The sequence below is a fragment of the Pogona vitticeps genome, chromosome 1 (assembly GCF_051106095.1).
Source record: "Pogona vitticeps strain Pit_001003342236 chromosome 1, PviZW2.1, whole genome shotgun sequence".
In the NCBI taxonomy this organism is placed as follows: Eukaryota; Metazoa; Chordata; class Lepidosauria; order Squamata; family Agamidae; genus Pogona; species Pogona vitticeps.
In genome coordinates, this window is record NC_135783.1 from 350,145,054 (window position 1) to 350,164,321 (window position 19,268).

General features: G+C 45.0%; 1 protein-coding gene across 2 annotated transcripts in view; it reads left to right on the forward strand.

The window, feature by feature from the left end:
- Positions 1–2,867: 2,867 nt before the first annotated feature.
- The window catches only part of TMEM260 (transmembrane protein 260), a 96,492-nt gene continuing 80,091 nt past the window's right edge, over positions 2,868–19,268 (forward strand). Inside the window, exons 1-3 of one of the 2 annotated variants that reach the window (XM_072986842.2) lie at positions 2,868–3,043; positions 15,925–15,956; positions 16,761–16,912. In XM_072986842.2, the coding sequence (XP_072842943.2) occupies positions 2,950–3,043; positions 15,925–15,956; positions 16,761–16,912 (278 nt within the window). In that variant the 5' untranslated portion in view covers positions 2,868–2,949. The remainder of the gene's footprint in view (positions 3,044–15,924; positions 15,957–16,760; positions 16,913–19,268) is intronic. The other variant, XM_020802488.3, reaches the window with a different exon arrangement.

Consider the following 19,268-nt stretch of genomic DNA (forward strand, 5'->3'; position numbering starts at 1 on the left):
GGATAGACACGAGGCAGGTTGACTCAGAAAAAGGAAGCCACTGCCTTGAGTGCAGAAGGTCTGATCAGGATTGTTACTGAGGAGAACTTTTGGAAGTCTCTAAGGGTGCAATGAGACGGCTAAACTGGATCAGGCCAGAGTGAACTAAATAGGATCCCTGGGAGAAGAGCCAGCCTGGGTGGCCTTGGGCCAGCTGCAGAGTCCCAGGGCTCCCCCAGAAGAAGGGAAGGGTTAACCCCTTCTGAATCTTCTCTACCTGGAAAGCCCAGAAAAGGGTCACCCTACGTCAGAATTAACGGCACATGATGGTGATGAAGAAGAAGAAGATCACAGACAGCATGCCTTTTAGGGTTATCCTTGCATCCACATGCAAGAATCAGATGGTTTTGGGTGGCTCGGGGGAAATGTCCATCTGATTGCAACGTTCCACATATTTTCCCTTTCGTTTTCGATTGAGGGAGGGGGTCTGAAGGGAATTGAGGGGCCCTTCCCTCTTTCTGCTCCCGCCCCCAACAAACATCTGGGGGCAAGCAGACCTCTGGGCTCAGATGCTCTACACCCCCCCACCCAGCTCAGAATATGCTACAAAACCTTTCAATCCTACTGTCCCTTAATCTCTTCTCCCTTCCACTTTTCTCTCCCCGTTTCTTAACAGGAGGAAATTAAATGAATGCAACCCTCATTTCCCAAATGACTCTACTTAGATATAATCCATAGGGCTGTTTTATCATCCCGGCGATGCTCAGCGATACCCCCTTCCCTACCCATCTGTGTTCAACCCTTTCCTTTAATCTTCTCCTGTACGCCAGGTATGGCTACCCTCCTATCACTTTTGCCACAATCCCATAAGGGTTTTCTGGGGATGCAGGCTTTATTTTTCTGTCAATGCCATCCTGTACTCTGTACTGGCTTCCTCAAGAACTGCCAGATGTTGAACTCTGCTGCTGTTTCGAATCTTTTCTACAGATCAGTGTGTGCACGCGCATCTTCTTGGCATGCCTCCTCTGTCCACATGTATGCACACACGCAAACGCCCACCGCTTTTATTCCTACATGACGCTTGTATGCTATTCTTCCCCCAACCAAGTCAGAGCAGCAGCAGGCTAACTTTCCACCTTGTATGGCAAATCTGATTGAGTGTCGGATTTCCTTAGTTTTTAAGTTTATCCTGTAATTTTTGCATTTCTACTTGTCCTATCTTCTCTGATTTCAATTCTGCAGCAGCCTTCAAGAAGCTGCTTAAAAGAATGATTTAAAACTGTCCTGCCTGTCCACTTTTGGTGTGCTGCTTTTATGCTGTGTTATTGACTTATTTGTTCTTTTTCTGTTTATTATTTACCTTTTTGTTTACTATTAATAAATATTTTCTCTTTTTTGGTTATTATTTACTTGATTGCTATTTGTTTGCTAACCTTCGATAACAGTGCTTTGCACTAATTGGGCAGTATAAAAATGGAATGAATGAATGAACTTTGTATACCTGTAAGCCAAACACTGCTGTTATATTGGATTAGAGAAAGACTGTCTTGTATTTGATGTGTGTTAATCTGCTTGTCTATATATTGGTGTAATTGCCAGCCGCCAATGACATTTGAGTAACCAGTAACGTTTGCACCTCTTCCCCTTGTTAAAGGGCTGTTAGCCAATCCTCAACATCTGCTGATAAGATCATTGCCATTCTGTACGCTTTTCATTTCCACGGCTTTTCGCATCTCTTCCTTCCCTTCGGTCACAGGTGTGTATAAACATCCATGTTTATATACAGAGGCAGTGGCAGTGACAGATTTTACTTTCTTGGGCTCCATGATCACTGCAGATGGTGGCAGCAGCCACGAAATTAAAAGACGCCTGCTTCTTGGGAGGAAAGCGATGACAAACCTAGACAGCATCTTAAAAAGCAGAGACATCACCTTGCCAACAAAAGTCAAACCATAGTCAAAGCTATGTTTTTTTCCTGTAGCAATGTATGGTAGGTCCCTGGGCTATTATAAAAAGGGGGTCGGGTGTCTGGGAAAAGGTTGGGAAACCTTGTATTCGCGAAGGCTTTCACGGCCGGGATCTAATGGTTGTTGTGGGTTTTTCGGGCTCTTTGGCCGTGTTCTGAAAGTGGTTCTTCCTAACGTTTCGCCAGTCTCTGTGGCTAACATCTTCAGAGGCCAGCAAACTCAAGCCTACCCAGAGCACAGAGTGCTGTCCTCTGAAGATGCCGGCCACAGAGACTGGCGAAACGTTAGGAAGAACCACTTTCAGAACACGGCCAAGAAGCCCGAAAAACCCACAACAACCATTGGGAAACCTTGTTTTAAAGGTGGAAGAAGCTGGATTGAGTTTGCAAGAGCTGAGCACCCCTGTTGAGGCCGAGAGAGTTTGAAAGTTGCTCATTCATCGGGTTGCCATCGCTGGAGGTGACTTGACACGTCGGAAGCAGCGCGAGGGCTCAAGAGATCAACAAGCTGCACATACACGGATCTTGCGGGCATGCTATTCACACGTGACATGCTTGCTGCAGGAATGCCTGGTGAAAACCTAGGTCTATCCAAGTTTGGGACTCAAAGAAAGTGGGAGTGCGGGTCTGACTCGTAATTAGTGAGTTCTGACTAGCCAATCGAGGCTTATCTCCCTGTAACGTGTGAACGGTCGAAAAGGCCTCCCCGCGTTCTCCAGCCGTAATCCTGGTTCTTCCGCTGCCTGCAGTACCGCGGTCTGTCGGACGGGGGCGCGCATCTCCCTCCAGCGAACGCTCGGGTGCCGGCGTAACCATTGCGGCCTTCCGCCGGGGGAACACACTGCTTCCCCCCCCGCCGCTCGCGAAATGGAACAAGCCGCCTGAGCCCCGCCCACTGAGTTCTCCCTTCTCTCCCAGAACCCGGAAGTCGTGATGCCACGAGGGAAGGGAGAAACAAACCCGGCGGGGCGCTCGCGCATGCGCAGGGAGGCTGCGGCGGCTCCATGGGGGCGCTGAGCGGGGCCGGCGCGGTGGGCGCGGGGGTGGCCGCTCTGTACGTGGCGGCGCTGCCCCCTTCCGTGCCCGGGGGAGATTCCGGTAAAGTACCCCCCTTGCGCCCCATCCTAACCCTTGCCCCACCTCGTGCATGCACCGATCCGCTCCCAGCATGGATTGCGCGCTCCTTTCCAACATGCATACCTGTGCATATGCTAATTTATGCTAATATGTTTCCATTCCATGCATTTTAAGGTGTTTTTCTCTGCCCCCCCCAAAAAAATTTGCAACTGGCATCGGGAAATACGGTTATTTTGTGCCCCGGGGGGTGGCTGTTAATTTTTTTTTTTTTTTTTTTGGCCATTGCAAAAGTGAAATATATTTTTGCAAAAAGCAAAATATAGTTCAGCGGTGGAGGTGAAAATAATAGTACACGTCTTGTGGTTTCCCACTCAGACGGCATCGGAGTTTTAAAAATTACTACTTTTTCGGAGGGCAGCTCCAACTGGCATCCTATGGTGGCGTTTCTGGGGAATTTGGAACCGAAAAAGAGTAACTAGTAATGATGAAATTACACCTTGTGCGACTGTGGTTTCTCCACCGTGAGGGCGGTTGTAGCAGTTCCATTACAGTATATTCGATTTGGGAAATTCCGGGCTTGGAGGCAAAACTTCCCTTGTGAAACTCACTGGAAGATGCTGGGCGAGTCACGCTCTCTCTGCAGACCTACCTCGCAGGGTTGTTCTGGTGAGATCAAAAGTGAAAAGGTGGGGGACAGTCGTGTTTGTTGCAAAGTTCCCGTCCCATACATACATACATACATACACTGTGTATTTGTATATGTACATATATATATAAGTACATATATATAAGTACATATACATAAGTATACAAAAGGGACGTGGTGGCGCTGCGGGCTAAACCACAGAAGCCTGTGCTGCAAGGTCAGAAGACCAAGCAGTCGTAAGATCGAATCCATGCGACGGAGTGAGCGCCCGTCGCTTGTCCCAGCTCCTGCCAACCTAGCGGTTCGAAAGCATGCAAATGCAAGTAGATCAATAGGGACCACCTCGGTGGGAAGGTAACAGCGTTCCGTGTCTAAGTTGCACTGGCCATGTGGCCACGGAAGATTGTCTTCGGACAAAACGCTGGCTCTATGGCTTGGAAACGGGGATGAGCACCGCCCCCTAGCGTCGAACACGTCTGGACAAAAATTGTCAAGGGGAACCTTTACCTTTTCACCACTTTCTGTGCTGGCCAGGATTTCTGGGAGTTGCAGTCCAAGAACATCAGGGGACCCCAGTTGGAGAACCACGGCGCTAGACCATGGTGTTCTGAAGGCTCAGAAACTGTGTGTGGGAAAATGTAGTTTTGTGGCCAAACGTTTATTTTCTGTGCACGTGGAAGCTGCCGCACTCCTTTCGCGGTGCTTCTGAGTTTATTCTAAATGGAGTTAGAGGATGCTGAGGATTTGTAGAGGTTTTTGTTGCATGCTAATGTGAACCCTAAGGTTTCTGCTTATTCTCATTTTAATTCTGTGTCATACCATAGGTCCAGGATAAAGAAGGGTGGGTTGGGGGAAAAACAGGTTTCTGTACATTTTTTGTAAATGTTTACATCTCTACCTCTGCTCTGGAGGATTCCCCCAGACCTCTTATGAGGAGGAACTGGATCTGTTCTACTGTTAGAAAGACACTGTTGGAATAATCAACACCATGGTTCCAATGCTTTCGTTTCCCTTCTCTTTTGATAAAATCAGTTACAGTGGACCCTCGACTTACAGACGGCTCGACTTACAGACTTTTCGAGTTACAGACTTCTCTGGCTGCAAAATTTAGATTCGACTTGCAGCCAGAGAATCGGCTTACAGACCAGAAAAAAACCAAAATGGAATAAAAATAGAATAAAAAACACTGGTTATGGGATTAATCGGTTTTCAGTGCAATGTAGGTCAATGGAGATTCGACTTACAGACTTTTCGACTTGCAGCCACCATTCCAATACGGATTAATTCCTTAAGTAGAGGGTCCACTGTACCTAGCAGGTGTTGCACTCAGAGAGCAATGGAGAGAAGTAGCAGCAGGTGGTGGAAGATTCAAAGGATGTCTATCGAGTAGTGCTGCAGCACTAATGGGAGCGTCTTGCCCCAGTGGGTCAATTCCCTGACCCGTCAGGTCATGGCAGTAGAGGCTCCTCCAGGTAGCTACCCAGAGGGAGGCCCATAAAATGTCTGCAAGAGGTAGGACCTTCTTCGTGGTGGCTCCATCTTTGTGGAACCAGCTCCCGGAGGAGATTTGGCTGGCCTTCATCCTGGCAGCATTTAAGAGGCAGTGGAAGACATGGCTCTTCAGGGAGGCTTTCCACTCCGACCCTAGTATGAGTGAGGTAATCTTGCATCTCCATCCAGCTCTTTGGGTGGAAACGCGTCAGAGGGAGATCCAACCTGGAAATAAGGAGGAATTTCCTGACAGTGAGAAACATGAAGCAGTGGAACAGCTCGCCTCCCGAGGTGGTGGGTGCCCCATCGCTGGAGGTTTTCAAGAAAAGATTGGACAGGCATCTGTCCGGGATGGTATGAGGTCCAGGATGGTAGGAGGTCTCCTGCCTTGGGCAAAGGGTCAGACTAGAAGACCTCTAAGGTCCCTTCCAGCCCTATGATGATTCTATGATTTGTTGTCTGTATTTTGGTTCTCATCTTCTGTTTCATTTAGTTTTACTAATACTCTGGCACTCTCTGTTTTTATGTGGTTAGATTTTTCCCGTCACAGTTTTGGAGGAGGTAGCCATGTTAGTCTGTGCAAGCATATCCGGCAGAATCCTAAGAAATGAAAACATAAAAATATAATGGTTAGCCTTTAAGGTGTGACATGTTTGTCTCTTTTTTAAATTTTGTTTTATTTCTTTGGATTTTTGCCTGCTATAGATTGTATATGGGTTTGTTCTGTTAATTGTTTGACCGTGTATTCATTGTGAAGGGCCCAGAGTACTGCTGCAGCATTAATGGGAGCAGTACTGTATATTAAACTGGAATAATGAATCAATATCAATGGCCCATCGGTGCTTCAGCTCCAGTTCCACCCTTTCCAGACAAAACTGAAAAGTTTGTTTCAGAACGCCTGTAGATCTTGAAGGGACAGCAGAGAATGGCAGGACAATAATGTGGAAAGAAGCAACTACACACCTCTTAAAAGGGGCTGAACCCCTGGGTTACTTGGAAGTACAGTGGTGCCCCGCATAGCGAGCGCCCCGTTTAACGACAAATCCGCATAGCGATGCGGATTTTGCGATTGCAAAAGCGATCGCATTGCGATGTTTTTAATGGCTAAATAACGCATTGCGATGATCGGTAAGCGTTTTGCTTACCGATTTTTGCATTGCGATGTTTAGAAAACAGCTGATCGGCAGTTCCAAAATGGCCGCCGGGTGAAGAAAATGGCCGACCGCAGCGTTTTCGCACCCTGCCCTTGCTTACCGGGCAGCGAAAATGGCGGCCGGATGGAAGATTTTCCCCATAGCGGTGAGTTTTTCCCCATAGGAATGCATTAAACAGGGCTTAATGCGTTCCTATGGGGTTTTTCGTTCTGTATAGCAACGATTCCGGATAGCGACGATTTTCCTGGAACGGATTATCGTCGCTATGCGGGGCACCACTGTATGTTAATAGGCTACGGACCAGGGCTGGCAGAACCAAAGCAAACCTATGAAAACTGGGGATTTTACCCTGAATGTCTGTTGTGGGTATGGAGAACAGTCAACTTCCAAGTTGATATTGGGGTACTTACTCTATGCAGCAGAGTTTACTGTATGGAAGGTTTGATATCAGCTCCCCCATCAACCTTGACATTTTCCCAATAATTACCCAACGTACTTATTCATTGGACTGTGGTGCTTCTGACGTGGGTCAAGGAAAAAAACCCTGCTTTCATTGAGGCTGCAATCTTGAATACGCTTAACCTCGTAACTTTGTACTGAGTTAGACCCGTGGTGCTCTAATCCAGAATTGTGCAAAAAGCAAAGTGTGTGTCGTTTGTATACTGCCCCATAGGGCTCAAAGCCCTCTCTCGGGGCAGTGGACAAGTTAATGATGCAGGTTGCCCGTGCAGGCCAACAGCTGATTAACAGCTGACCTCTGGCTTTCATATGGGAGTCTTTCTTCCCTGTACCTGGGAGTACCGATAAAGAAACTTGAGATCCGTGGCATTCAAAGTGAGACCCTCTGCTTTTGGATTACAGCAGAGGCATGCTGCCGAAATCTGACGAATCTTCGGAAACTTGAGTTGTCATGCCTTAACACAGTAGGCGGGACCTGTTATCCTTGCGCACCAGCATTAAGTTGAACCGTGGAAATCTCAGAGACGAGTAATGGCTGGTTAAGAAGTGGAAGTCTGTCTCTGCTAGTTCACATGACCAGCGCATGGCGAGGAAAGCCAGCCTTTGCTCCTTAACCAGTGGCCGTTCACCACTGAGACGGACGCCCTTTCATTGAACAACAGTGACAGTGCATATGAGCGATAGGATGCTGGCCAGGGACTCTTCAATTTCTCTCTCTTTGATCAACACTGGGTAGAAACAAAGCCCACCCTCCCCAAAGACATGCTTTTATAGCTGTTCTAATAGTTATTGGTGTTACGTCAGTCGGCAGGGAGCGTTAAGGTCTGCAGGAGGGTCACAGGTTGGCAAACCGGGAGGGAGAGTTGGAAAGATGTCATATAACATGTGGAGGAGGGTGGAGGACTGAGGAAACATGAATTTTTAGTAATCAGGAAACAGCTGGATGGAAGGCTCAGTGAGTTAGGTATCTGACTGTGGAGCCAGAGTTTGGGAGTTTGATTCCCCACTGTGTGTACCAGAAAATACAGCCTGGGTGGCCTTGAGCCAGCTGCACAGTCCCAGGGCGCCCCTAGAGGAAGGGAAGGGTAAACCGCTTCTGGAAGACCCTCAAAAAGGTTGCCATAAGTCAGAATTGATTTAACACATTATTATTATTATTATTATTATTATTATTATTATTATTATTATTATTATTATTATTATTATTATTATTATTATTATTGTTGTTGTTGTTGTTGTTGTTGTTGTTGTTGTTGTTGTTGTTGTTGTTGTTGTTGTTAATAATAATAATAATAATAATAATAATCATCATCATCATAATAATAATTTATTGTCATTGTAAGTATATACACAGTATACCCATACAACAAAATTCACAGACACCCAGAGACCAGTTGTTGTTGTTATTTATTGATGTTATTGTTATTGTTACTAATACTGATACTGATGCTAATAATACTACTAATATTATTAATATTACTACTAATATTATTAATATTATGGAAACACTGTGTTCCCCCTTAGAATGCACATGTGTTTCACCAGTGGTACATGGATCGCTGGTTGAGAACCACTGTCTTAACACCTTTACAGGTCTGTTTATGTGCCATCAAGTTTCTTCCCACTTAAGACCCTTCATGACCTCCAAAATGTTCTGCGGCCCTGATCTGGACTTGCAGACTAGAGGGTGATGTAATTGTTCTTGAGTAAACTCATCTTGCATTCATTCTTCTCCCCCCCCCTTGTGCTTCCCACTATTCTGAGCACTACTGTTTCTTGCTTTTCCATGATGTGCTCAAAGGATGATAGCCTTAATTGGCCCTTTTTGACAGAACGTGGCTTAAAAAAAGAATTTCCAGTTGACAGTTGTGCATTTATTTGAGTATGAAACCTAAATCATACTTCATTTATTTCTTCTTCCCTGCTCAATATTTCAATATGACATGAGGCTTCCCACTTTTAGATTGAGCTTGATTGTCAATATTTGGAATATTGACGTGTAGCAGCTGTTTCCAGTGGTTTTTAACCTCTGGAAGAAACATTGTAGTAGTTTTACCCTGAAAAGCCAGCTGTGGTTCAGGGGTTCTGAGGTCGACTTTCTGAGTCTTCAGAAGGCACACTAATATTTATTTATTTATTTATTTATTTATTTATTTATTTATTTATTTATTTATTTATTTAATATCCTGCCTATCTGGTCGATTATTCGTGCATTTAGAAATCACTATGGGGAGGAATAGGCTTCCCGCACACATTTATAGCTGTTTGACTGCTTGGAGTTTTCTCCTGTTGTTCTGGACGGTGTTTTAGAGCTGTCAGGCAGAGAATTTTAAAGAATGTCCTCAAAACTAAATATCTCAAGATTGTGTAGGATAGAACCAGGACCCTTAAATTAGCACCGCACGGCTATAACTTTATAATGCAGAAAACCTACAACAGCCACTCTGAGAATCCTTTATATGAAATTCCTGACCACCAGGTAGGTTCCTGCTATAAGGCACGCCAGAAGATATATATTAAAACATAGATTTGCAGGTCTATTCATGATGTATTAATGTTTGTGAAGAGGAATGGAAAACCTATCTTCAAGGCAGTGGTTCTCAACCAGCCATTCATTTTACTTTGGAAGACAGAAACAAAATTCAAAATGATCTGAATGGGTTGGAGCGCTGGGCTGAAAACAACCAAATGAAATTTAACAGGGGTAGGTGCAAAGTACTGTGTTTAGGAGAAAGAAACCAAATACACAATTACAGGATGGAGGATACCTGGCTCAGCAATACTGTGAGCAGGAAGGATTTTGAATCATCATAGATCACAACCTGAATATGAGCCAACAGTGTGATGTGACTGCAAAAAAGGCAAATGCTATTTTAGGCTGCATTAATCGAAATATATTCTCCAAATCCCGCGAGGTGCTGGTCCCCCCTCTATTCAGCACTGGTTGAGCCTCACCTTGAGTATTGTGTCCAGTTCTGGACACCCCACTTGAAGAAGGATCCTGACAAATTGGAAGAGGTTCAGAGGAGGGTGACAAGGATGAAGAAAGGCTGAAAGAATTGGACACATTTAAACTTGAGGGGAGATAGCGGAGCACTCTTAAAATACTTGAAAGGCTGTCGTTCAGTGGAGGGGCAGGATCTGTTCTCGATCCAGGACACACAACAATGGGCTCAGATTACAGGCAGCCAGATTTCAGTTGAATATCAGGATGGAAATACTTCCTAACTGTTAGAGCAGTATGACGTTGGGACCAGTGACTTCAAGATGTGGGGAGTGCTTCAACACCAGAGGTGTTCAAGAGAAATTTAGACAACCACCTGGCAGATATCCTTTGATTTGTATTCCTGCATTGCGTAGGGGCTTACTGGCCCTTTCCAACATCATTATTCTGTGACTCTAAGGTTTTGTTCTCTGCTTGTTTCAGGGAAAATAGCAAGCCCTACTCATCTGTAGACGGTGTGCTGGCATTTTCTGCAAAAGCAAAGCAAGGCAGTGTGCTGCTTATATATTGTCCCATAGAACTTAAAGCACTCTCTGGGTAGTTTACAATTTAATGATGCAGGCTACACATTGCTCCCCTCCCCGATGAGGTGGACACTCAGTTTACCAACCCCAGAAGGGTGGAAGGCTGAGTCCACCTTGAGGTGGCTCCCTGAATAATCGGTTGGTTGTGAGCAGAGTTTTGACCGCAGTACTGCAGTTTAACCACTGCACCACAATCTCCAAATGCGTAAGGTTGACCATGACGACTGTTGCCGCACTGTGAAACATTTGTCAGTCTTAAACAGAGCAGATGTTAGCATGAAATTGAAGATTTGGCAGATAGATCCCACCAGTTTTGTACATCAGAGAGACTGAAGTTCTGGTCCATAGAGTGAATTCATCTCATACTGGGTCTCCCTCTTTTCCTGCTGCCTTCAGCTTTTGCCAGCATTATTGTCTCTTCCAATGAGTCCGAAAACAAGACAATTCTCCTTGTGCCAGGGAGATTTTACCCATATTGGGATAACTTCCCATGGGCTGAAGAGGTATGACAACTGGTCAGACTTCTGCTGTCTATTGCCTTCAGGTATCCTGAATTAGTGCTCCCATCATTCATATCCAGCATGCCCTCTTGCAGGGGGCCAAGATGATGGGTTATATAACAGGAAAGCTGATGTGATGACGACCACGATCCACAACGTTCCTGCACCAAAGGGATTTCCATGTGGGAATCTCTCTTGAGTGACTTGTATATCGGAAGATATGAGCTCCCGTACTGGACGTGTATGCCTGGTAAAACCTATTAGACTTTCAGGTCTTCTGAGACTGTTGGTGGCCTTTTGTGCACATCGCAATCCTCTGTTCTTCCTAGCCGTATCACAAGGCACGAAGTGTCCATGTAGCAAGGAGTACCTGTGGTTGATCTGTGGCATGTGTTGAGACACTTCCCGAAGAGTGCAAGCCATTCATTGGGAGTTCGCTTCCCCATTGTGCATCCCAGAAGAGGCAGCCCGGGTAGCCTTGGGCAAGCTGCACAGTCCAGGGAATAGGAGACCATTTCTGAGTCCTTTTTACCTAGAAAACCCAGGATCGGGTCGCCATAAGTCAGAATTGATTTGAAGGCTCATGATTATTGTTACTATAGTTTCAGAACTGATTTCTGCATGAAGCTCGCAGTCACTGGACGAGGCTAAGCAAAGAGTGAAGGCTGAGATCCTGTCGCATGCACGATGTCATAATCAGTGGCAAAAAGCTTCTGATTTAAAGGAGGTCTCGGGGGACTCCTACACAATGTGACAAAGTGCATCCTGAAATCTCCAAAGGAAGGCTTTGTTTAGTGGCGAACAGTTGTTGCTGATGTCGTCACTGCTCTGCAAACCGAGTGTGCAACAGGATTTCAGTCCGTGTCCCCATGCATAACCTCTGTCTGGTATTTGTGTTGATCTTGGACACTTGTTGGTCATGAGCAAGGAGCTGAGCTGTGCCCTGGATTCAGACTCGGGACTCAGAATTCCCCCCCTGGGTCTCTCAAGATAAGGTCCCACTTCTCTTGAGACCTCTGGTCCCGAAGCCTGTGAGTTTAGCCCGCTTGGCACTGGATGCAAATCTCACTGGTTTTCATAGGGACTTGCTCACAGGGTGGCATGTGTAGAATGGTAGCGGTGGAGCATCCTCTTCCATATGTTTACACAAAATTTAATCCTCCTGTGTTAAGTGGCACTTGCAGACAGTGAGGTGGGGAGTGGAGTGCAGCTTTGTGGCTTGAAACGGCATTCCAGATGCAGATTATGGATTCTGCAAAGGCTTGTAAAATGTACTTTGCCATTGTCTTCTACCCAACAGGTTGGCTTGCTACAGAAATATGGATTCCTAAGTAAATGCAACTGTCCTCACCAGCAGCGTTGTCGAGTTGCTTAATAAAGGGAAGATGGAGGGATATTTTAAGCAAATCCTCTGCTAAGTATAGACGTGTGCAGAAGGAGCTTAAAATGCATGCGGTTGGCTATGGCTCAAAAAAACAAACAGGAGGGAAAAAAATGAAACAAAATGGAGAACAAATTGCACGATGTTTTCCGGCCTTGCTAGAAACATGGTGTAGTAGAGCCAATAACCGGAACCACGCCATGGATTCGCAAATGTATGCGTGATTCATCTTCCCAGCGTAACGTGGCGAATTGACATGGGGAACGTTAATTAGTTGGGAATTCACTTGTCTTTTCTGCAGTGGGGTGGCCAGCTTCTGAACACCAGTTCCCTCCTGGTGTGCTTGCCGAGCGTTAGGGAGGTTGGAAAAAGCAACCTACTTTTCTCCCCTGGTTCGTTTTATGTGAAGCTGTGCCCGACTTGTATGCTTAAATGGGGACAATCGCATCACACATGCAAGGAAGGATATACAGTTAGATTTCTTGCCCTGATTTTCGAACTGGATGTTAACATGTATTAAGTTATGCAATCTGTAATTCTCCCAGTTTTATGGAGGCACTTGGTAAATATGAATTAATCCCCCAAAGTGCGGCTTGGAAGGAAGGCAAGAGAGGGCTGATTTTGCAAATGGACCGGGAAGGCCAAAGAAGGGGCTTTGTGAGCAATTGGTCCGGGGGGGGGGGGAGGAAATGACAAAAGAGATTGTGTTGAGTGTACCAAAGACAGCGGGTGAGCTGGGCTCTTCTGCCTTCCCGTATTTTTAGAGGGAAGGTAGTTATAACATGGTGCTGTGGGAGAGACTTCCAGACTTCCCACTGATGAATATGGGAATCCCATCTGCTCTTATGGATAGTCTTAGGCGTCATTCGGATGTTGCTGATTTGCTGCCCTGAGAAAAGACGGACGTTTATCTTGAAATAGCTGCTGGTGGTTTATAGGCATTGATGGAGATTTAGAAAAAAAGTGGCTAAAATTTTTAAACCGAGAGAACGGGTCCGCGTGTGCTTGTAATTTTTGAACTCCTGGCTTTCTCTAGACAGCCTTGCGGTCCAAAAGACTACAAATCTGCACAGTTTTACTACAAAATACATATTTTATTGCATGAGAATGCAGCATTTCGCATCCAAGGTGGGGGGGGGGGGGCGGGCCTGCGGCAAAATTACAAACCAGTCTGGACAACTTCCAGACCACCAGTGTTCCCTGTGTAGGGTTTTTCCTCTTTTGCTGGTATCAAAGGGGACAGCCCTAGAATTAGGGAATAATATCTCGGAATATTTCCTTCCCCTCTCCAGCTTGACATGCTTGCTTTCTCTGTGCGGGGAATATTTCTGTTTTGTACAGAGCAGTGTTTGGCTGTGCGCGCGTCTGTCTGCGAGTTGACACGCCTTTGACGGTGGCGGCGAGAAGATTACAGGCTCCATTATCCTCATGCTGAATGGAATTTAATGGGGGTTGTAGTCTGACTGGCAGCCGCGAGGCTAGGGAAAACCTGCCTTGTGCTAAGTCTGTTTTTGTTAATTGATTAGAAATGTAGAAATCTATAGCCGAAGAGCAGTGTGGTAACCCAGATGTCCTATATATACTGTACCATCAATATGCTCCTCCAGCTTCAAAAAGTATGATGATCTTGCTAGATTAGAAAAACTAAATGTTTTGTATAATCTGGACCTCTTCCCACAACCTATTTATTCATTTAAAATATTTCACTTTTTCTTGTTGCAAAACAGGTGAGATGGCTGATAGTACTTGAGCATTAATACAGAATGAAGCCGGATTGTAAGGTGGTGGTTGGTTTTTTTTTAAAGGCAGTGTTGACATATTTATTTATTTATTCTGTTTATATCCCGCCTATTTAATTGATTAAGACCACTCTAGGCAAATATGAAGGATTGAGGGTGGGAGCCGTGGAGGAAATTTTCTCCCCACCTCCTGATGGTTCATAGGAGAAGGAAAGGCCAACCAAAATATCCTGCCTAACAGGATGTGCCATGTAGCCTTCTCTTCAGCGCTGAGAAGAAGGGCGTGGGGGTGGAGACCATCCCTCAGGAAGGCTCTAGCTGTAGATTCTTGCTTAGACAGCGGGTTGGACTAGATGACCCCTTAAGATCCCTTTCAATTCTACAGTTCTCATTCTTCTTGTTGTTATGTGCCATCAAGTTGCCTCCGATCTATGGCAGCCCTATGAATGAGCCCTCTCCAAAATGCCCTGTCCTTAGCTCTTGTAGACTCAGGCCTGTGGCTTCCTGTAAGGAGTCTGTCCATCTCGTATTTAGTCTTCCTCTTTTCCTTCTACCTTTCCCAGCATTATTGTTCTTTTCCAGAGAATCCTGCTTTTTCACGATGTGCCCCAAGGAAGACAGCCTCAGTTTTTGCCTTCAAAGAATAGTTCAGCCTTGATTTAATCTAGGACCCGCTTGTTTGTTTTCCTGGCGGTCCAGTGTATCTGCAAAAATCTCCTCCAGCACCACATTTCAAACAAATCCATTTTTCCCCTGTCAGCTTTTTTTTTCTGTCTAGCTTTCACACCCTTACAATGGTGATCGGAAATTCCAAAGTACCGTATTTTTCGCTCCATAAGACGCACCCTTCCATAAGACGCACCAATTTTTTAGGAGAAGAAAACAGGAAAATATAATCTGTTTTCTTCGCTCCATAAGACGCACAGACTTTCCTCCACCCCTGTTTTGTGAGAAAAAAGTGCGTCTTATGGTGTGAAAAATACGGTATATACCGTACAAGAGTTTACTTCTATGTTTAAGAATGCTTTCCATCAATACCTCTGGGAAGCTCAAAAATGGGTCCTGTATCTAGCATGCAAATTGTTATTCCAGTAGTCAGACAGGAGGGGATATCATTTATAAAAATTCCAGTATTTGTGATCTCCTTGGGGGGGAGGGTAGGAAGGCTCAGTTGAAGAGTTGTAAATAGGGGGAAAGTTTGGGATAAAGGAATACCCCCCCATCTTGAATATAAAGGGAACTGTCTTGTGATTTCAGACCTAAGCTACTGCCTTTTTCAGAATAATGTTGAGCCCATTTCGCACCTAACAGATCTTAAGAGGGCATGGGATTGCCGTTGAGCGCTTCTTTGACGAGGCTGTGCGCTTAGGAGCGCATCAGTTGTTTCTCTCCCGCATTTCTTCTTTTCGTTTTGAACAAAAAAAACATACAACCCCCCCCCCAAAAAAAACCCAAATGAAAAATCCCCCACTGTACCAGGCTGCCGGTTTAAAAGGAAGTGACGATGAGGATAATCGTAGCACAAAAAATGTCTAATGTGCTTGGAAATAAACCATCAGGGCTCTATAATCATGTTAAGATAGTATGGTTCAAAATGGGGAGGTGGGAGAGAGAAGGGAAACATATCAATAAACTTCGGGCCGACCTGCTTTTGAAACCAGCTCCTGTTTCTGATTTCTACCCTTTGAGGAATTCTCACACCTTGGATAATTCCATAAAAAAAAATTACTCCACTTATTATTATTTTTATTACAGCCCACCTTTAAATATCTGCCGATACAAGTGTCAAGAAAAACTCAGAACAAAAGCTTGTGTTGTGCCATGGCATCGGAGAGCAAAGAAAATATTCTTGGGAAATTTCATGCTGTTAAATCTCCATAGATTTACACTTTTATCCAGTCAAATTAATGCAAAACCCCCCCAACGCAAGGGTTTGGATTTTGAAAACTTGGGAGGAGTTCATTTCCTAATAGTAATTATTGGTTTTACATTATTTTTTCACAGGGGAGCTGATCACAGCCGCCTATGAGCTTGGAGTAAGTATTAGTTTTATTGTTTAATCAATGCTCTCATTAACAGTTTTAGGAATTAAGGAAGTTTAATTAAGCATGGAGTTAAAGTAGATTAATTTATTTTCAAACCACAGTTTTTGCTAACTTATAAGTACAGCACGCGACAATTTACTCCAAGTTTTAAATCCAATTAAACTAAATTATAAAGCAACGGCTTTACAGTATATACAGTAGCTGGCTTATTATCAACCCAAATTTTTGTATAAGCTGGGGAGAATAAAATAAATCGGGTTAACAATTTTAATAAGTTTTATTATTTAATAAACTTTATTATGGTGCGTGATCCCCTTTAGGCGAGACCTTAAGGACTGTCATCGCAGTGGTAATCCGATAGCAGTGTGGTCTTTCAACTTGCGAACCAATAAAACAGTTCCGAATGGGCTTCCTTCTTGTTTTTTTTTTTTTTAATTACATGAAAAAAAGGAAACCCGGACTTTTGAATGACCCTAATAGACTCTGAACCCAAACTTCAAGCCGTTTAAGGGAACTATAGCGACGGCTGTCAGGGCTTTTTTTCTTGGCGCGAGATGCTCGCCAAATCCACTCAAGGAAATGTTTGTTTGCAAAGTTTAGAAATCGACACTCGAGAAAAAAAGAAGCGTATTGAAAAATGCCTTTCTTTGTTGTATGCATGTTTCTTTCTTTTTTTTTTCCCGAAAGACCGTGCCCTAGCTTTGGAGGGTTTATGACCGAGCTAATCAGGGAGTCGTTTCTCAATTAAACTGCCTTTGTGACATCTTAATGCTGTCTCTTGGTGGCTTCCTCTAGGTCGCTCATCCCCCCGGCTACCCGCTATTCACTCTTCTGGCTAAATTGGCCATCGTGCTGGTCCCTTTCGGTTCCGTCGCCCACCGCGTCCACCTCCTCTGTGCATTTCTGGGGGCTGCTGCGGCATCGCTTCTGTTTTACACGGTGGTCAGGTAAAGTGGAGGCTGTCCCGCCTCCCCCCAAAACCCCTCCTCCCACTCATTTTCTTCCCTAAAACATCTCCAGCTCTGGTTAGATCCGAATAATCAAGGACGCTCTTTTGTACTCTAAAATACAACCACGGATAGCCGATCCTTACAGACCGTGCCTACCGACGGTAACTAAAGCAGAACGCGTTCAAAGGTTTCCTGAACGTGTGGGTCTTTCCGTTTTGGGGTGGTGGGGAAGGGTGTGACTTAGGGCAGCAAACGCAACGAAATTCTTTTGTAGCATCACTAGCAAAATCTTATTTGGCATAAGCCTTCACGGACCGAGGGATTGTGCTGTGATGAAGTGAGCGGCAGCCCAGGAGAGGTTCTGCCTTGTTCCTCTGTAAAGAGAGGTTGGGGCAACCACGGAAGAGTGTGTTGGGGGGCAGGGGAGGTTACCTCTGGTTTGAAAAAAAGGCATTGGGGGAGTTAGTGCGGGGGCCTTACAATCTATTTGATAGGTAAATCATAGAATTGTAGTGGTGGAAGGGATCCGAGGGGTCATCTAGTCTAGCCCCCTGCCAATGCAGGAAATCCACGCCTTAAAGCATCTCTGATAGTTAGCCATCCAGGCTCTGCTTTAAAATCTGCCATGCGGTCAGTTCCATTGTCAAATGGCTCTCACTCTCAGGAAGTACAAGGAAGGACATTTTGACTAAACATTAGGAAGAAATTGTCAGCTGTACGAAACATTTGACAGTGGAATCAACTGCCTCGTGGGGCTGTTGGCTGTCCTGCGCTGGAAATTTTTAACCAGACGTTGGGTGGTCACCTGTCAGAGATGCTTCGGCTGCCGGTTTCCTGTCCTGGCAGGTAAGTGGCTGAACTGGACGATCTTTGGCTTCCCTTCTAGTTCTACAGTTCTATGAAGCTTAATTCCTGGAATTATCTAAGATGACTCATGGGGTCATAGGATAAAAAAAACAATGACAGGGAGCCATATTCCACACACTCCTTCTGGCTTAAGGTCACAAGATTTTTTTCAGGTAATTCAGATCTAAAGGTAAAGGTTCCCCTAAACATTTAGTCCAGTCATGTCCGACTCTAGGGGCGATGCTCATCCCCGTTTCCAAGCCATAGAGCCAGCATTTGTCCGAAGATAGTTTCCATGGTCATATGGCCAGCGCGACTAGACACGGAACGCCATGACCTTCCCACCAAGGTGGTACCTATTTATCTACTCACGTTTTTACATGCTTTCGAATGGCTAACTTGGCAGGAGTTGGGAGAAGCGATGGGAGCTCACTCTGTTGCGTGGGTTCGATCTCACGACGGCTGGTCTTCTGACCTTGCAGCACAGAGGCTTCTGCGGTATAACCTGCAGCGTCTAAAATGGGACCCCAAACTCTTAGAACCTCCTGCTTTTTTTGAGCAGCCTATTGCTTTGGAAGTTGAAAGGGAATTTTAAAAGCAGTTTGTATATACTGCGTCGAGATAGTTCAGCTTTTAAAAGGAGGAAGTTAAAGTCAAAAAAGGCTACATTCCTGTTTCTTGCATGAGTGTCACCTGATCCCTGCCTAAATCAAGAACGGAGGAAGTGTGCTCCACCCGCTTGCTAATGATAGTAGCTCTTTATTCTGGATTCCCATCCTGACGAGCATTGAGGAATTGGAAACGGGAGACTGCTTCCTCAGAGAAGCTCCCTTTATCCTTGCTGATTTATTTGTTTAAAATATTTTTACCCTGCCTTTCTCCTTGAAAAGGACCCGAGGCGGTTTACAATATTGCAAGTATTTAAAGCTGTCAACAACAAGTATACAATGATTGTTTACACCGTTCAAAGCCAATATTTAAAGTGGTTTAAAGGTTGGTAAGATACTATGGTCAAGAGTAACAGGTTTAAGGAAAGCATTGTGGCAGGCGCATGGAAATACTCACATGGAATTTCCACATACAGTGGTGCCTCACTTAACGATTACCTCATTAAATGACGAATCTGCTTGACGATGAGGTTTTTGCGATCTCAAAACGATGTTTTAATGGGCAAAATTCGCTTCCCGACAATCGGTTCCCTGCTTCGGGAACCGATTCTTTGCATTACGACAATCAAAACAGCTGATTGTCGGGTTTCAAGATGGCTGCCTGCTGTGTAAAATGGCTCCCCGCTGTGCTTTAGGACGGATTTTTCACTGCACAGGCATCGGAAAATGGCCGCCCTAAGGAGGATCTGAGGTATTTCGCCCATTGGAACGCATTGAACTGGTTTTCAGTGCATTTGAATGGCCTTTTTTATTTTGCTTGACGAGGTTTTCGCTCTACAGCGATTTCGCTGGAACGGATTATCCTCGTCAAGCGAGGCACCACTGTATAGGATGCTTCC